General features: G+C 42.1%; 2 protein-coding genes and 2 long non-coding RNA genes across 16 annotated transcripts in view; 2 read left to right on the top strand and 2 right to left on the bottom strand.

Moving 5' to 3' along the window:
* plekha6 (pleckstrin homology domain containing, family A member 6) overlaps positions 1–17,211 on the bottom strand; it is a 191,807-nt gene that overhangs the window by 98,275 nt on the left and 76,321 nt on the right. The gene's annotated exons all lie outside the window — the stretch shown is intronic.
* Positions 7,025–7,978, top strand: LOC109199873 (uncharacterized). Its single transcript, XR_002060160.1, has 3 exons — positions 7,025–7,050; positions 7,545–7,590; positions 7,945–7,978. It is a non-coding gene; the product is annotated as an uncharacterized LOC109199873 (long non-coding RNA).
* LOC112846982 (uncharacterized) lies at positions 7,982–8,238 on the top strand. Its single transcript, XR_003220238.1, has 2 exons — positions 7,982–8,031; positions 8,123–8,238. It is a non-coding gene; the product is annotated as an uncharacterized LOC112846982 (long non-coding RNA).
* Positions 9,369–13,668, bottom strand: LOC109199871 (G2/M phase-specific E3 ubiquitin-protein ligase). Of its 5 annotated transcripts, none has more exons than XM_019355211.2 (15): positions 13,297–13,667; positions 12,991–13,130; positions 12,554–12,779; positions 12,366–12,441; positions 11,963–12,243; positions 11,845–11,880; positions 11,664–11,737; positions 11,490–11,567; positions 11,016–11,221; positions 10,836–10,935; positions 10,576–10,738; positions 10,367–10,473; positions 10,148–10,292; positions 9,884–10,010; positions 9,369–9,732 (listed from the first exon to the last, which is right to left on the bottom strand). In XM_019355211.2, exons 1-15 carry the CDS (start codon positions 13,342–13,344, stop codon positions 9,395–9,397), a joined length of 2,145 nt encoding a protein of 714 aa, XP_019210756.1. In that variant the 5' UTR covers positions 13,345–13,667; the 3' UTR covers positions 9,369–9,394. The 5 variants fall into 5 exon arrangements, 4 of the variants coding, with proteins under 4 accessions (XP_019210756.1, XP_019210757.1, XP_019210759.1 ...); XM_019355212.2 differs by having other exon boundaries at positions 9,369–9,699; XM_019355214.2 differs by having other exon boundaries at positions 12,991–13,054; positions 13,297–13,665.

The following is a 17,211-nucleotide window of genomic DNA, read 5'->3' as shown; positions in this document are numbered from 1 at the left end:
TTGTTGTTCCTAGAGTATTTAAAAGTAGAATGGGAGGCAGAGCCTTCAGTTTTCAGGCCCCTCTTCTGTGGAACCAGCTTCCAGTTTGGAATCGGGAGACAGACACTATCTCTACTTTCAAGATTAGGCTTAAAACTTTCCTTTTTGCTAAAGCATATAGTTAGGGCTGGACCAGGTGACCCTGAATCCTCCCTTAGTTATGCTGCAATAGACGTAGGCTGCCGGGGGATTCCCATGATGCATTGAGTTTTTCCTTTCCAGTCACCTTTCTCACTCACTATGTGTTAACAGACCTCTCTGCATCGAATCATATCTGTTATTAATCTCTGTCTGTCTTCCTCAGCATGTCTTTATCCTGTCTTCCTTCTCTCACCCCAACCGGTCGCAGCAGATGGCCCCGCCCCTCCCTGAGCCTGGTTCTGCTGGAGGTTTCTTCCTGTTAAAAGGGAGTTTTTCCTTCCCACTGTCGCCAAAGTGCTTGATCATAGGGGGTCATATGATTGTTGGGTTTTTCTCTGTATGTATTATTGTGCGATCTACTGTACAATATAAAGCGCCTTGAGGCGACTTCTGTTGTGATTTGGCGCTATATAAATAAAATTGAATTGAATTGAATTGAATTATAATGCTTGGTGTGGATGGGTTAGACTGTTAGTGTGGGTGGGGGGGGGGTATAAACCACTTATCTAAAGTCCCACTGGGGAGTATGACCACTCAGGGAAGAGGGGAAATGTGTCATCTTTGCAGCTCCCACCATGCCAAAACTCTCCCTTTCTGTGTGCCTGCCAGAGAGGTAGGTCTGCCGCTTGTCTCCCTGTACTCTCTTCCCTGGCCTGCATGATAAATCAGAGGTAAGTGTCTGTGAACATACAGGACAGACCCAGTGGCATTTTGATCATGTTTATTGACCCACAGCTACGGTTGCTAAACACACGCAACTACAGCCCTCCCGCTGTCGGCTCAACATAACAACGTTAACTCAAAACTTCAAACTTTTAAGCCGGCGAGCCATGATTGCACATCCCACGCAGGTGCGTCCATCGCACCTACAGCAGCATTGCAAACCATGCCCCGCCACACACTCCCATTGCCTGAATGAGGCCGGTGAACCACCTAGCCGAACCTACTCACCAGGGGGAACCGGCCCGGGTGGGGAGGTGGCCGTTCTGGTGGCCGCCCACCCATCCAGCGACGCCGGTGATGAGGTGGGTTCGGTGGTCCCCCACGTATCCAACGGCAGCCCCGGAGCTGGACCGGAGGCCACCCATGTGGCAAGCAGCGGCGCAGCAGGCGTGGCAGTGAGCCGGGGCTCACGGGCAGCTGGGCAGACATCCAGCACGCCGGACCAGACCACGCGCCAGCCTCTGGTGGAGGTGAGGCCAGTCTGCTCAGCCTGAGCACGGGCTCCTCTGACTCCTCCCACAGCTTCACACAAGGGGTGGGAATGGGCGCTGCGGCAGGTTGTGTGCAGGCTGGTCGCACCCTTGGGGCCGGCACAGGCGCCGGACCTGACCGTTTCTCCTCCACTCCCATGCCGTTGGAGCACCTGGTGGGGTTGGCAGGGATGCCAGCCAGAACCGGAGCTGGGCAGCCAGGCCCTCCATCCTCTGCAAGTGGAGCTCAGTCTGGACCCGCAGTTCGTCCTGCTGGTCCCACCACCGCCTGCTCCCGCTGGGTGGCCGCCAGTTCGGCCACCATTCGGGCCAGCTCCTCACCTTGCCAGCCCGGGTTTGGGTCTGCCGTGCCCCCCATCCTGGGTTTCGGCACCACTGTGAACATACACGACAGACCCAGTGGCATTTTGATCATCTTTATTGACCCACGGTTATGGTTGCTAAACACACGCAGCTACAGCTCTCCTGCTGTCAGCTCAACATAACAACGTTAACTCAAAACTCCAAACTTTTAAGCCAGCAAGTCGTGATTGCACATGCCATACAAGTGCGTCCATCGCACCTGCAGCAGCATTGCAAACCATGCCCCGCCACACACTCCCATTGCCTGAATGAGGCCGGTGAACCACCCAGCCGAACCTACTCACCAGGGGGAACCGGCCCGGGTGGGGGAGGTGGCCGTTCTGGTGGCCGCCCACCCATCCAGCGACGCCGGTGATGAGGTGGGTTCGGTGGTCCCCCACGTATCCAACGGCAGCCCCGGAGCTGGACCGGAGGCCACCCATGTGGCAAGCAGCGGCGCAGCAGGCGTGGCAGTGAGCCGGGGCTCACGGGCAGCTGGGCAGACATCCAGCACGCCGGACCAGACCACGCACCAGCCTCTGGTGGAGGTGAGGCCAGTCTGCTCAGCCTGAGCACAGGCTCCTCTGACTCCTCCCACAGCTTCACACAAGGGGTGGGAATGGGCGCTGCGGCAGGTTGCGTGCAGGCTGGTCGCACCCTTGGGGCCGGCACAGGCGCCGGACCTGACCGTTTCTCCTCCACTCCCATGCCGTTGGAGCACCTGGTGGGGTTGGCAGGGATGCCAGCCAGAACCGGAGCTGGGCAGCCAGGCCCTCCATCCTCTGCAAGTGGAGCTCAGTCTGGACCCGCAGTTCGTCCTGCTGGTCCCACCACCGCCTGCTCCCGCTGGGTGGCCGCCAGTTCGGCCACCATTTGGGCCAGCTCCTCACCTTGCCAGCCCGGGTTTGGGTCTGCCGTGCCCCCCATCCTGGGTTTCGGCACCACTGTGAACATACACGACAGACCCAGTGGCATTTTGATCATCTTTATTGACCCACGGTTATGGTTGCTAAAAACACGCAGCTACAGCTCTCCTGCTGTCAGCTCAACATAATAACAACGTTAACTCAAAACTCCAAACTTTTAAGCCAGCAAGTCGTGATTGCACATGCCATGCAAGTGCATCCATCGCACCTGCAGCAGCATCGAAAACCACGCCCCGCCACAGTGTCCTTAATTAAGTTAGTAGCTCAGCGTTCCAACATTCAGAAGAAGAAACTGCTATCAAAACTGGAAATTGATGAGGTACAACACAAATGCTATAGCAAGGCTGTCAGTTTAGGGGGGCGATATCATCATCTCTACCTGAGATTAGGTACCAAGCCCAAGTACACCTGGTGCATTGAAGGCCTACTAGAAGATGTGAATGCAGCATTATGAGCAATCTCTACTGCAACCATTACCAAAACCAACCAGTTGATCTACACCATGGCAGCAGTGAGCTCTGAGATGCATGAAAAGGGAACACCAAACACTGTGACGAAAGAAAAAGACTGACTAACAACAGGAGAAGACTAGAAACTAAGGAAGAGAAACTTAAAAAAATCACAAAGACCGGAAGACTAATCAAACATATTAAATACAAGACATAAAATTAACCATGAACCTAAGAATCATAGAATATGCCAACATAAACCGTATAATGTCCATAAACAAGAAAACACTGGGTCACAGGCCAAGTGCCATGAAAGAAGCACTTTGCCGAGGCCTGGTTTGTCTACACCAGAGGTGCACACACTTTTTCAGCATGTGTAAAATGACAGAGTTAAAATGAGCTGTCTACTATAAAAATATATTTATAACATATTTATTTATAAACATATTAAGTATTCTTTATTTGTATAATATATCCTGATGTACCTTGCATAACTGTATGAACTCATATTGCGCAATATGCAATACGGAATCAGCCAGGGATGCATAGTCAGGACAGTAGCTGCGCATTGGCAGCCTCAAGCACACTTCCAAATGATCATCAGTCATGGTGGAACGGTATTTGGATTTAATAATTTTCATGGAGGAAAAGTGTGGGTGACTCACGAAATAATACATTTCCTCATGTTGGGGTACTTTTCCTCTGTAAGTTCCACAACTGTCCATGAGCCCTGGACTTAAGCTGAATGTCAGCCTGTAGTGTCAAAATCTTATCCTCCACTCCAGAAAAGTTCAGGTGAAACAGTGAAATGGTGAAACACCCAACCATCGCGGGCGCTCTGTCCATGGTGATGGACACCATTTTGTGTACTGGAATTGAGTTTTCTCAATAAAGATTTTGAAAGACTAAAAAATGGAGCTGGAGAGATTATATCTCTCGGCTGGCCTGGGAACGCCTTGGTGTTCCCCCGGATAAGCTGGAGGAGGTGCCTGGGGAGAGGGAGGTCTGGGCTTCTCAGCTTAGGCTGCTGCCCCCGCGACCCGGCTTCGGATAAAGCGGATGAAGATGGATGGATGGATGGATGGATGGATAAAAAATGTCCTGTCCTCACGTGTGTTCTTTCATGGGCAGTACTGTTAATACCTCCTTTTTTGCAGTAATATCAGTAAACGAATAGAAATGCCCAACTGGGCTGTGTCACTTAGGTCTGTAGATCCGTCCAGTTGCAGTGAGAAACATTCACAGTTCGCGATATCCTTCCAAAGTTGCTGGGTCAAAGCCTCGGCCATCGCTTCATAGCGCCGTGCAACTGTACTTTTTAATAGCGGGAGAGCTTTGATTGAAGATAATGTTTCTGGTTGTTTTTTTAAAGTCTCAGAACAACGAGTCAGCTGCTTCAAGGAAGGCCTCTTTTACCATCTCTCCGTCTTGGAAGGACTTGTTGTGCTTAACGATGAAGTGACTCACCTAGAATGATGCTTTGGTGGCTGCCTTTGCTTTTGTGGTGTTGTGGAAGTTTTCCATTAAATAAAGCCTGCAGATGAGCGGTGAGCGGTAGCTAACATTCTTTAATCAAAACACACACAGAACAGAAAACCAAGCTTGTGGAGAGCCTGCATGACCACGGGGCAGGGTCAGCAGAGTCTCACTGAGCCTAGCATGGCTCTCAGTTAAATACCTTCCACAGGAACAAAAGGCAGTACACAGCTGTTTCACACCTTAAGGTTCACACTCCCTTGCTACCTCCCAGAGTCCTAGAAGAGACAAAAGATTCCTTCCTGTGGAGTGGTCTGCTTCCCCCCAACTTCCTTCTTACAGTATGGGTGTCAGACATGTTAAAATCCAGTGGCACCAAGGCATTATACAATAAAATAATGTGATTAGTACATAAGTAAAAGAAATTCCTTTACAGTGGTCAGCTGTGAAAAAAATGACTGCTGTTCAGATAACTGGGATTTTTGTTCCTTCACCTTTCTGTTTCTTAGCTCGCTTTATGGAGGCAAGACAGTGTTGTAGATTTTTTTTATATATACTTTTTATTTAGGAACATTTTTATACAGCAAAAAGAAAGAAAAAGAAAAATATTATGAGGTCATGGGAAGACAAATATATGCACTATATACATCTGCACATACATACATAAATACTATAGTATTGGAAGTTCTATGCATTAAAGAATGCTGCCACAATTTGTAAAGCCCAGCCATTTTCTCCAACGTCTCCTTTCCATTTCCCCCTGAAGTCACAGGGTGAAAGTCATACATTCCATCAATCTGTTTTCCACTATAGAGATAAAAAGGGCTATAGTGGGAGGATCTTTACAAAGCCAGCGTTTTGTTATAGCCTTTTTTGCAGATGCCAAAAGAATTCTCAGGAGATAAACATCAACTGTAACTAAATCTTCTGCAAAACATCCCAGATACATTGATTCGAATGTACAGCTCATATTATATGGCGTTATTTCAGTGCCACTATTCTGAGCGCACGTAAAAAAAGATTGCAAGTGCAAGTGTTGCATTTTGAGGAGAAATTTATTTTGAGCGTACAAAAGCTGAATTTGAGTGAACAAAATTCATTGCTGCGTGCAAAAAATGTATTTCAGTGTTTGCGCTTATCCATATACACACACACAATAGCACCCCCTCTCGCTCAGTTTTTTCATTTGCGCTTGCTCGCAATGTGTTGCTTGCGCTCACAACATTCTCTGCTGCAAGCGCTCAACTCTCTGTACACCGTTATAAGTGTGCCACAAAACCAACCAATCACAGACTTGGTTTCAAAAATTCTGATTGGCTCTTACGGTCTCCAATCAGCTCGCTAGCTGCTGCATTCCGGAAACAGTCCGAAATGTAGCTAAATCCAGCTAAACTCAATTAAACCCCAATTTGCGGATAATATCTTTAATTATTTTATTTTAAAATATATTATTTTTTAAGACTATCGTTGGTGTAGTATAATGTAGTTGCATTATACAACCATGCCAACTGACTCTCCAAATTATATTTGAGTAGCTCTCTTTTATGTCGTCGAATACTGAACAGCAGCACGAAAACAGCATGTCCCGGCCACATGTAAGTAATATAAAATCATTTTGTACATTATTATTCGCTTGATAACTGACGTTAGCTAATTTGCAAACTATGCAAACATGAAAAATGATGTACCTCATGTAGTTCGTTTTATGGGTTGTTTATTTTTGTCTGAGATACATCATTTCATTGTATTTTTCTAACTACTTGTCCATGTTTGCTGCTTTTAACAGGACATACTGAGACAGCAAATGATGCATAGACTCCTCTCTAAACTGGAAGCTGCTTTAAACCAACAACCACTAAATCTGGATTATTTGGAGTTCTTGACTCGTCATGAGCTTGCTCTGTTTGAATCTTTCTCTCAGCAAATAGGTGGTCTGTCAGAGATTACAGAGGCTCTACAAAACGTTCATCATCTGGTTCAGTGTGAAATTAACATCAGCTCTGTGGCCATTATTGAACTGGAAACAGAAGTTGGTCTGGGACCTGGCCACCCCAAAATCGTACTAGAGAGAGAAAAACTGAAGAACTTGTTGGACACTCAGCTGCCAGTCAGCTGCATTGCTAAATGTCTTGGTGTTTCAAGAAGAACAATCTTCAGGAGGATGCAAGAATTTGACTTGTCTGTGAGAGGAACATACAGCACAATGAATGACCAAGAGCTGGACAACATCATATCGGCTATCAAAAATCAGATGCCAAATGCTGGCTATCGAATGGTTCAAGGACATTTGGTTTCTATGGGTCTCCGTGTTCAGTGGTGGAGAATGATGGCCTCCATGCATCGAGTTGATGCTGTAGGGATCTTCACACGGATTACAGAACTAGGCTGTGTTGTGCGAAGAAGCTACTCAGTGCGAGGCCCTCTCTCCCTGGTCCATATAGACACAAATCACAAGCTAATAAGGTAAAATACCCACTTATATAGCTCTAATACAAGTTGGGCAGAAAGATGCACGTTATACTTTAAATCTGTTTTAATCAACCTTATCTGATAGGTCTTTCAGTGTGTTTATAATATTTTAAAAAGCACTTCATAGAGTAATATTAAGTAAAAGGATTACAGGATGTGTAACAAAACCAGTAATATTGTTAATTGTAAATTTTCTTGAGCAATTATTTACACTTTGTATATCGATATTTTCCATGATAACAAGCCTATCAACACATAATATGGTAAGTGTTCCTGAAAACTTAAAAAAAAAAATCATGACAAGGGAACTAAAATATTTAGTCTCATTGAACTTATCCACTTTCACATATAAAAATGTTGGTATTCAGCACACCTGACAAGTGTCCAGTTTAAATCAGTGGCAAGTGTGCATACTGAAAAATGTATTTTCAATGTCTTACATGTTCTGCAAATCAAGCCTTAGTGAGATTGTTTTCCCTCTGAAACAGGTACAATGTTGTGATCTTTGGTGGAGTGGATGGCTACTCAAGGAAGGTAAAATTTTAACTGTTATGTAGAATATTTTGTAGTTTTGAAATGAGAGCTGTATTAGGTTATTTTTTTATGAACATCAATTATTCAGCAAGCCAACATAGTGGACGATTTGCAATTTTTAAAAAAATTTATAATCAGTTCTTTACAAAAAAAAGGTTCAACTAAAAGGCCATTTTTATTTTTTGATAAGTACTACCAATATTGATGTATAGACTACTCAAGCTTTGAATTATGGTTATGAGCATAGAACCGTACAATATTCCTTGAACACTTATTATGAAACTGCATTATTAACTGAAAAACTATACATGATCTGAAACCAGATCTTTAATTTTCCATTTGTTTTTACTGCAGGTCCTGTACTTGGATGCAGCAACTAACAACAGGAACAGCATTCTCATTTTTCCTGAGATCAGCCCAGCTTCACGGCTTGCCATCAAGGTTTAATGCCCTGATCAAATTTATACGCTAGCAACAAGTTTCATTAAAGAAAACTTTAAAAAATTCCTTAAAAATGTATTTTTTATCATAGGGTTAGGGCAGATCAAGGAGTAGAAAACCTGGACATTGCACATTTCATGTTTGCCACAAGAGGAACAGGGAGAGCGAGTTTCATATCTGGAAAGAGTGTCCACAATCAGAGGTTAGTCTTTTGATGTTTTTTATATTTTTATTGACTGCATGGGTAGATTGTTGTAGCAGTTCTGATATTGATTTAAAGCATGAAATACCAGAAATCCAAATCCAAATTCAAATGTATTTACAGAGTAGAACGACTTTGGCGTGATGTCTGGATTGCAGTCACTAGCAAGTACCATGATGTTCTTCACTCACTTGAGGAGGATGGCCTGCTTGACATTTCAGATGTCATTCATCTCTTTGGTGTCCACTACATCTTTGTCCCTCGACTCCGAGCAGATCTTGTCACCTTTGTTGGAGGATGGAATAATCATCCCCTCAGGACAGAAGGTGGTCTCACTCCTGAACAGCTCTGGTGTATAGGACATCTACAAGAGCTGGACGAGGGCGAGAGACTTGAGGTACCAGATCATAAATTTTTTTTTTAAATTTATTTAAATGTTGAATTTCAAAATTTTAGTTAGCAGTCAACTCTGCTCTTCTGAAATTAACATATTAAACACTTGTAGCACATCTGGGAGATGCTTCTAGTGATTTTATACATTCTTGCTTATCAATTACCACTAATCTAAATCACAGTAAGAAGAACATGAAAACAAAGGCATTCTTTTTAAATTGTTGTATTTATTGGAAAAAACGCTTACACAAAATAACATTACTCCCAAAAGTACCTATTCTGCAATAATGACTATTATATATGTTTGTGGATTTGAAGGAGCTTCAGGATCCAGGCATTGACTGGGAGAGTGCTGTACTGCAAGACGAATCTAACTGCACAGTTGTGGTTCCTGAAATTGAATGCCCACTGGATGAGGAAACCCTGGAGGGACTTCAGAGAACAATTAATCCCTTGGAACATTCTGAGTCACACGGTCGTGACCTGTATATACAATTCTTGCTACAGGTGTCAAACCAACAGTGACACTTAACATGGACGTGAAAGTCAACGCTCTTTTAAGTTCTCAAATACTGGATTTCTTTGCTGAAACATTCAGATTACAAGTAGACAAGCAAACAAAGCACTTGCTTATTATCTATCAACGTAGGACCCTACACAAAGTTTTGAAGTCTTGTCATTTTCATGAAACAGCTACGAACATCTTAACAGCTAATGTTTAGAAACATTTTTACTCATTTAGTTTCCAAATTACAAGACAACAATGTGTTAAACTCTGTGGAATCCACCACCATATCTAACTGCTGCACTCATTATGGTTTTAAACATTGTGTACGTGTCCAGATGCTGCACTGGAAAAGTCACAGTACAAGTGCATGCACTCACAACTGGGTAACAAATTGAGTGATCTCCCAGCCGCTCCTTACATTCGTGGTCAAACTTGCATGTTATTTTGAAATGTCTCTTTTCATCAGGAAGGATGGGAACATGGGACTGGCCGGTCATCCACTGGAGCACATGCTGGACAGCAAGAGACTCTGATTTTTCACCACCTGCACCGCCTGTGTTTCCATCTGTGATGTTTGAAAATGTTTCTGAAGTCTTTTCTAAATAAAAAGCAATCTGGATTACAATGTTTTAAATTAACAACTAAGAATACTTCCTAGTGCCCTGTATGTTAAAGCAAAAATATTTAACAGATGCATACGGTATATATACACAATACTATAGGTATATACAGCTAATACTATATAGTACCTGATGCTTCAATCTCCTGCAAGAAATCATGCAAAAAATTTATGATCTTCCTCTCAGTTCTCTCCCTAGATGTCCCCTTTTCACTGAAATGTGGTTGGCAGCTCATCATAATGAAATCAGCGTCTGGCTGTAAATAAGGAAATAAAGTAGATTATATTATAGATATATTGTTCATTCAAAACTAATACATAAATACAGGATAACTACAGTACAGATAAGTGGACTGTCTTCGGATCAGACTGAAGCTGCTATGTTAATACTTACTTTGAGGATTTTCCCAGGAACAAACAAACTGTGGCAAGCTTCAGGATTTACAGCCATCAGGTTCACAAGACCATACAGTTCCATGCCCTTTCTGAGCTGCTGTAGCATTGGAATCAGTCTTGTTGTAGAGTGTAAGACAATGGCACTTAAAGAAAACAAAACAAAATGAAAAACTAGTTGGGGATGGGTTAATGATCTCTCTGACTTTTTCTCGCTTACCGTATCATGCTTTCCTTACTATCCATCTTTATCTGGTTTGTGTATCCACAGGTGACAATTTCATCAGCCCACAACATCAGAGACTGTATGTCTGCTGCATCTTCAACCTGGAAATGTATAATGTGAAAGAGGAAATACAGAAGGTTAAAAGTGTTTAAAAACACCATACTCATAATATATCATGTGCCAGAGCTAAACCAGGTGCTCACTTTGCTGATGAGCAGGGAAGATTCCACATCTGCAACATCCTCCTTAGACAGACAGCTGAAATCAACCTCTCCTGAGCAGAGGAAATTGTAGCACCATTCTTTGAAAAAGGCAGGAGATGGGCCTCCTTGGGCGAGGCTGACTGCAATTATTTCACCAACAGTTCTGTGAAGACAAATGATTATAATTCATTTTCAGGTAACATTTACAAAAATATCGGATGCGTATTAAATGTAATACACAAAGCTCGTATGTAACCAACCTGAAGTTTTCATTATCAAGATCGGTCAGAGAATACTTGGGGTTTTTGCCCTTGTTCTCAGGTCCTTCAAAGAATCTGCTTTCAATACCTGAAATCATGTCTTTCATACAAAAAATATCCGCATTTTTAAGTTATCCATTATTTTTGACACTAGGACAAAACAGGTAATAGGCAACTCACCACTCAAAAACTCTTTCCTAAGTGCTCCTGTATCCACGCCTGCCTCTCCAATGAAAACCACCCTAAGAACACTGGTGGGAGATGCAGATTTTTTTCTCTGCCACTGGAGAATGCCTCTGTCTGGAAGGTCTTCTCTGTCCACACACAACTTAAATTCTGTTGTGGTCTCGACTTGTTGTTCAAGGCAACGCAATACATCTTCCACGCTTAACAAAAACAGGGTAGAAAACATCCTAAGTTCTCAAAGAAAAATAATCATCTTTAGATTAAAAGAGGCTACCACATTAAACTTGATTAGAACTTATCGCAGCATGTTCTGTGCAACAATCTTTAACCATAATTTAAAGTAGTGTGATCATAAAATGTTTTATATGAAATTAAAACCCAGCTATTGTTTAAAAGATCTTACACATAATTTTAACAAATGGTTCTGCATAATAGTGTGTATATGAACTATAATAGAGCAAAGATTACCTGTCTGTTGTGCATACTGAAGTTTGAGTTGGTGTGCATGTAGTTTGGTCATTTTCTTCAGGCACCATGCATTGAAAGCTGTTGACGAAACAAAGTAAAAAAAAAAAAAATACATATGTTTGCGTGGACTGTTACTGATTAACATTTTTTCATAAATGGCTGAAAAAAGATTACCTATCCCCACACAGACTCGCGTGGACTGTGATCTCATCTTCAGGAAAGTCCTTAGTGCATATTGGACAAATAACCTACAATTTCAAAAAGGGGGTACATGTTATGCATAGTGGGAAAAAGATCATTACCGATACAAAATTTATTGTAGTTACTATGGTTTTTAGTAATTTGCTAGGTTTACCTTGCATTTGCTTTTCACAATGCATAACTCAGATTCCTGCAGAATTAAAAAACAGTAATTGTGATACTATATTATTTAATCAAAATTGCTCATTTTGACTTCATCAAAATTGTCTCACCTCATCATCAGTCTCATCAGGAGAGAATTTTCCTTTGCACGTATTGATGTGTACTGCAAGCATCTGCAGAGGCATAACTTCATTACACTGGTAACATAACTTCTTTGGCATCTTTGAAAAGTGCTGTGAGTCGGGAGGTAGAGGAGATGTGTCTAATGTTTCCTGAAGAGGTACAATGTAAAAAGTGGATTTGCCACCTCCTGACACAGCTTTCAGTGTTTTGACAGAATATCCTTCTGTTTCAGGTGGAATTACAGTGAGCTTTCGTCGACCACTCCCACCTTTATTGACAGAAAGATAGCACATACAATCAAGCAGCAAAAGTATCAACTACATAATTCTAATGCAGTATGAGCACGCAAGAATGCCAAAAACACACATAAAAACTGAATTTACAACAAACCTGTTGCCTTATGCAAGAGCCATCCTCCACAAAGATATTCCATTTTTGGAAAGGTTTCTTCCAGAAGTCTTGAAATCTTAGTTAAAAACACAGTTAAGCAGAATGGAACACTAAATGGACTGTGGCATATGATTCAGGCTAAATGCGTCTGCCAATGACTTATTTTAATACTGACTATACAAACTTACCTCTGCATGGTCACCATCTTCTGGAAGAGACACTGTTTGTCTCCCCATGCCAGCTTGTAGGAGTTCAAGCTCCTCAGCTGGCAAAGGAGTGTAGGATGTGTTTTTTGACAGCAAATAAAAACTGAGGCCTGTGGTCTTACTGCCTGCCTTGACAAGCTGCTTAGTAGATGTAAAACATCTCTTTTTACCACGGCTCAAGTTTGATTTGAAATGTCCTGGAAATGATCTGTGTGATGAAAATGCATGAGTTTAAAAAAATGCAGTGTTGCATAACATAAGGGTTATTGTTTAATAAAGTTATTAAATATGACATCAGTCCTTAATAGCACATTTTAATTTAGAAATCAATGTTGATAAATCGATAAACCAAATAACTGTAACAGAAAAGATTGCAAAACGTTTAGAAAAAAAAAACCACACACACAAAAAGCTAACACCTTGTCATCTCTTGCTGGATAGTCAGAGTTCTAGGCTCCGGCTGCCCACTCTCTGTTGGCCTCCCTGAAGGATTTGTGGATATGTTGTTAAGCAGCAAAGACACCAGATTTCTTACTGCTGACTCAACTGCACCATTACCCTAAAAAGCATGATTGGGATACACTGCCTCAGTAAGACAACTACGCTGGTAATTACCCATTAGGCTAGCTTAAACTCTACAGCTGCATCTGTAACTACAATTTCACAGCATATTAAACAGAAAGGACAGCAAATTACTAAATTCACACAAAAAAAATTAAACTCACCTGATACTGTGGTGTAGTATTATTGGAGCCATTATTTGATTCTGCCATCTCTTCTTTGGCTGCAGAGTAAATCAAAAATCCCTCTATCTGCAAGAAGCGAGGCTGAGTGGACAGTGTTTCCGGTGTCCGGAATGCAGCAGCTAGCGAGCTGATTGGAGACCGTAAGAGCCAATCAGAATTCTTGAAACCAAGTCTGTGATTGGTTGGTTTTGTGGCACACTTATAACGGTATACAGAGAGTTGAGCGCTCGCAGCAGAGAATGTTGTGAGCGCAAGCAACACATTGCGAGCAAGCGCAAATGAAAAAACTGAGCGAGAGGGGGTGCTATTGTGTGTGTGTATATGGATAAGCGCAAACACTGAAATACATTTTTTGCACGCAGCAATGAATTTTGTTCACTCAAATTCAGCTTTTGTACGCTCAAAATAAATTTCTCTTCAAAATGCAACACTTGCACTTGCAATCTTTTTTTACGTGCGCTCAATCTTTTTTTACGTGCGCTCAGAATAGTGGCACTGAAATAACGCCATAATATTAAATCTCAGTGCTTTTGGAATTATTTTTGAAACTTCCAACCAGAAGGGTTGTATTCACGGGCAGGACCAGAATATGTGTTGATGGTCTGCCATGACTTCCTCACAGTTTCTCCAGCACAGCGCAGGTGTACCACTGAATTTAGACTTTTGTAAGTGTCAGTGAAAATGTTAACAATCGAGAAGTCTCTGAGGACACAACTGTTTATTCTTTTACCAATATAGTCACGAAATTGCAAGTATCGTTAAGGTCGTATGCTGGCCACCTCAGAAGTTTTATCTCCTCTTAAAGTTGTGCCTGCTTAACCACTCCCCTCCATATTTTTAATGTCAAATTGACCCATTGGCTGGTTGTCAAAATATTGTCCAACTCAGAAGCTGCGTGACCAAGCCTAGACTGGATCACTGTGTCCGAGAAAGACATCTCAATTGCCTTCGACTTTGTACAATAAGATGGGTTACACCAACACACCAAAGATCTCAACTAAGCAGACAAGTAGTAATCCCTTAAAGAAGGTAGAGCCAAGCCCCCTTTTTCCTTCGGCAACTGCAAAGTAGAAAACTTCACCCTTAGTCTTTTGTTGAGCCAAATGAATCTTGAAATCTGTTTATTCCATTCCCCGAATTGCTTCTCAGGAATCGGTATGGTTAAAGCAAGAAAGAGATACAGTAATTTAGGAGGAATGCTCATTTTAATTATTTGTATCCTGTTGCCGAAGTTGAGAGGGAGCAGGCTCCAAATGTTAAGGTCACTGTATATTTCTCTATTAGTATGACTGTAATTAACATCATATAGTTGTGACAAGTCTTCAGGTAGAAACATTCCTAAGTATTTAATAGATGTTGCCTTCCATTTAATCTTGAATTTTGACAAAAGTGTCTGATCTGTGGAAAAATTAAATGCCAGAACTTGTGTTTTATTGACATTAAGAACATACCCTGAATATAAGCCATATGTTTCTAGCATCCTCATTAATACTGGTACACCTGAGCTGGGATCTGCGATTGTTACTAAGAGATACCTTATACTCCTCCCCTCCTATTACAATCCCTTTTAATAATGCTTCCTGACGTATGGCCTGGGCTAGGGGTTTGATAAACAAATTGAAGCGATGAGCTTGCCGGGGACCCCTCCCTACCTACATTCGCGTTCTAAAAATATGGCATCGGAGAGACTACCGTTAATTTTACTTCTGGCAGTAGGAAAGGAATAGAGAGCTTGGAAACATTTTCTAAAATCACTACAGAAACCAAATCTTTTCATTACTAGAAAGAGAAAGTCCCAATTCACTAAATCATAAGCTTTTTCAGCATCTAAGCTAAGAATAATTGAGCTATTTTTCCTTTTATTAATGTGTTCAATGATATGTAAAGCTTTCCTAATATTATCATGAGTTTGTCTATTTTTCAAAAAGCCCGTTTGGTCTTCATTGATTAATAAAGGCATTACAGCATCCATTCTTTTTTACCAAAATAGTTGTGTATAGTTTATAACACACAACTAGAACACTTATTGGCCTATAAGATCTGCAGTTTATTCTGACCTGTTCCCCCTTTGGCAAAACAGATATGAAGGCCTCCTTCCAGGAGGGAGGTACCGTTCCCCCTTTCAAGATATAGTTTAAACTGGATTCCAACAAAGATAGAAGGCTTTCCTTCATGGCTTTGTACCATTCGGGGGGAACCCGTCTTTTTAAGCCTGGTTGACCAAGCAATTATTTTTCCTCTGAGGACATCCCACACGATACTGGGGTTTATCTCTCCATTATCGTTGTCCTGCGGGTACAAGTTGAGATCAGCTGTCATTTGTTTTACAAAAGCAGAGTCATTCAACATACCAGTATTTAGTCTCCACAAAGTTGTCCTCCGTTTACCATCCAGATGTAATGTTATATAAATTCCACTGTGGTCAGAGAAATCTCTTGGACCTATTCTACAGTCTTTTATCCTGTTTGAATCCCTATAAAACAAAAAGCAGTAATGTATCCTTGAGTAAACTGAGTGTCAAGCAGAGTAAAAGGTAAATCCTGGTGCTGATCCTTGGATAGACCGCCACACATCAATAAGCCCTAATTCTGTTAGCATTCCTTTAACTCGTTTCTCTTCGGAAGCGCTTTTCCTGCCACTATTATTTGAGTCTAACTGGGAATTTAACAGTAAATTGAAATCTCCTGCACAAATGAGAGTTCTCAGAGTTTCTGTAGAGACCAAGTCAAATATCTTTTTGAAGGAGCTTGTGTTGCTTCCTCGGGGTGCATAGACATTTAATAGTGTGACAGCCTTTTGGTCTATTTTGCCTTTTACTAGGATAAACCTACCTTCCTTATCGCTGATATTTGATATATGTTCAAATTTTATTTTGTTTGAGATCAGGATAGCCCATTTTCTTTAATTTCTCATGTTCTGCATTGCATAGATGCGTTTCCTGCCAATATGCTATATCTATCTTCTCCTTTTTCAATTTGACAATTGGTTTGCTTCTTTTTATGGGACTATTCAGGCCATTTACATTTAGTAACAGCATTTTATAGAAATTATAAACCATCAATTGAACATGTGAAATACAAGATAATCATCCCAGACCTCAAAACATCACAACCTGAACTCACTGAACGGCGAACGCACAAAACATTTACATGGGCTTCTCATATAAAGGATATGAGACTGTCCTTTGATGTTAAGGGGACTGGCCACAAGGTGGGGCCCCTCATCACGACAAGAGAAAAATGAAGAAAAAAACCCCCAAAAAACCAAACAGAACTAATTTCTTACCAAAACTAAAAGTACCTTGGTGGCTCTCTAACCATGTAGGCTCCAACCGTAGGCACCAACCTCAAAAAACATGAATTCCAAAAGGATACAAAGACGAGTCATTGTTTACGCGGATGGATTATCCAAACTCTGCAGCCAGCAGTCTCACCGCAGTACTCCCGTCGACTGCTCACTCATCTGCTGGTATTTTTTCTTGCTCCCTCCAGAATGCTCTAAGTTTTTCCCGGACGTGCTGTTGGAAGTCACCTCCGCAATGTGCCGTCTGCGTCTCCCATGGAAGTAACTGCCTTATTGTGTCCTCTGTTATACTGTTGGTTTGACTCCCTCAGGTGATCTTACCCACGGCTATTCCCCACTTCCTCAGATCCTCAGCAGGACACTGCCTGACGCATAAAACGCGCATCTTGCTAAGTGGTGTCTGAAAGCGTATCCCGCTGTCTTTCAGAGCCTTCTTAACGGGGATATATTCCCGTCTCCTTTTCTTTACTTCCACGGAGTAGTCATGGTCAAAATACACCCGTCTGTCTTGGATGTGAACCCCCTTGTACCATGCGGCGTGGAGAATCTCTTCTTTAACAGCGAAGCGGAGGAAGCAAACTATGATTGAGC

The sequence above is a fragment of the Oreochromis niloticus genome, linkage group LG5, assembly GCF_001858045.2.
Source record: "Oreochromis niloticus isolate F11D_XX linkage group LG5, O_niloticus_UMD_NMBU, whole genome shotgun sequence".
Classification (NCBI taxonomy): domain Eukaryota; kingdom Metazoa; phylum Chordata; class Actinopteri; order Cichliformes; family Cichlidae; genus Oreochromis; species Oreochromis niloticus.
The sequence above is the reverse complement of the archived record's forward strand: the minus strand, read 5'-3'. Positions and strand labels throughout refer to the sequence as shown.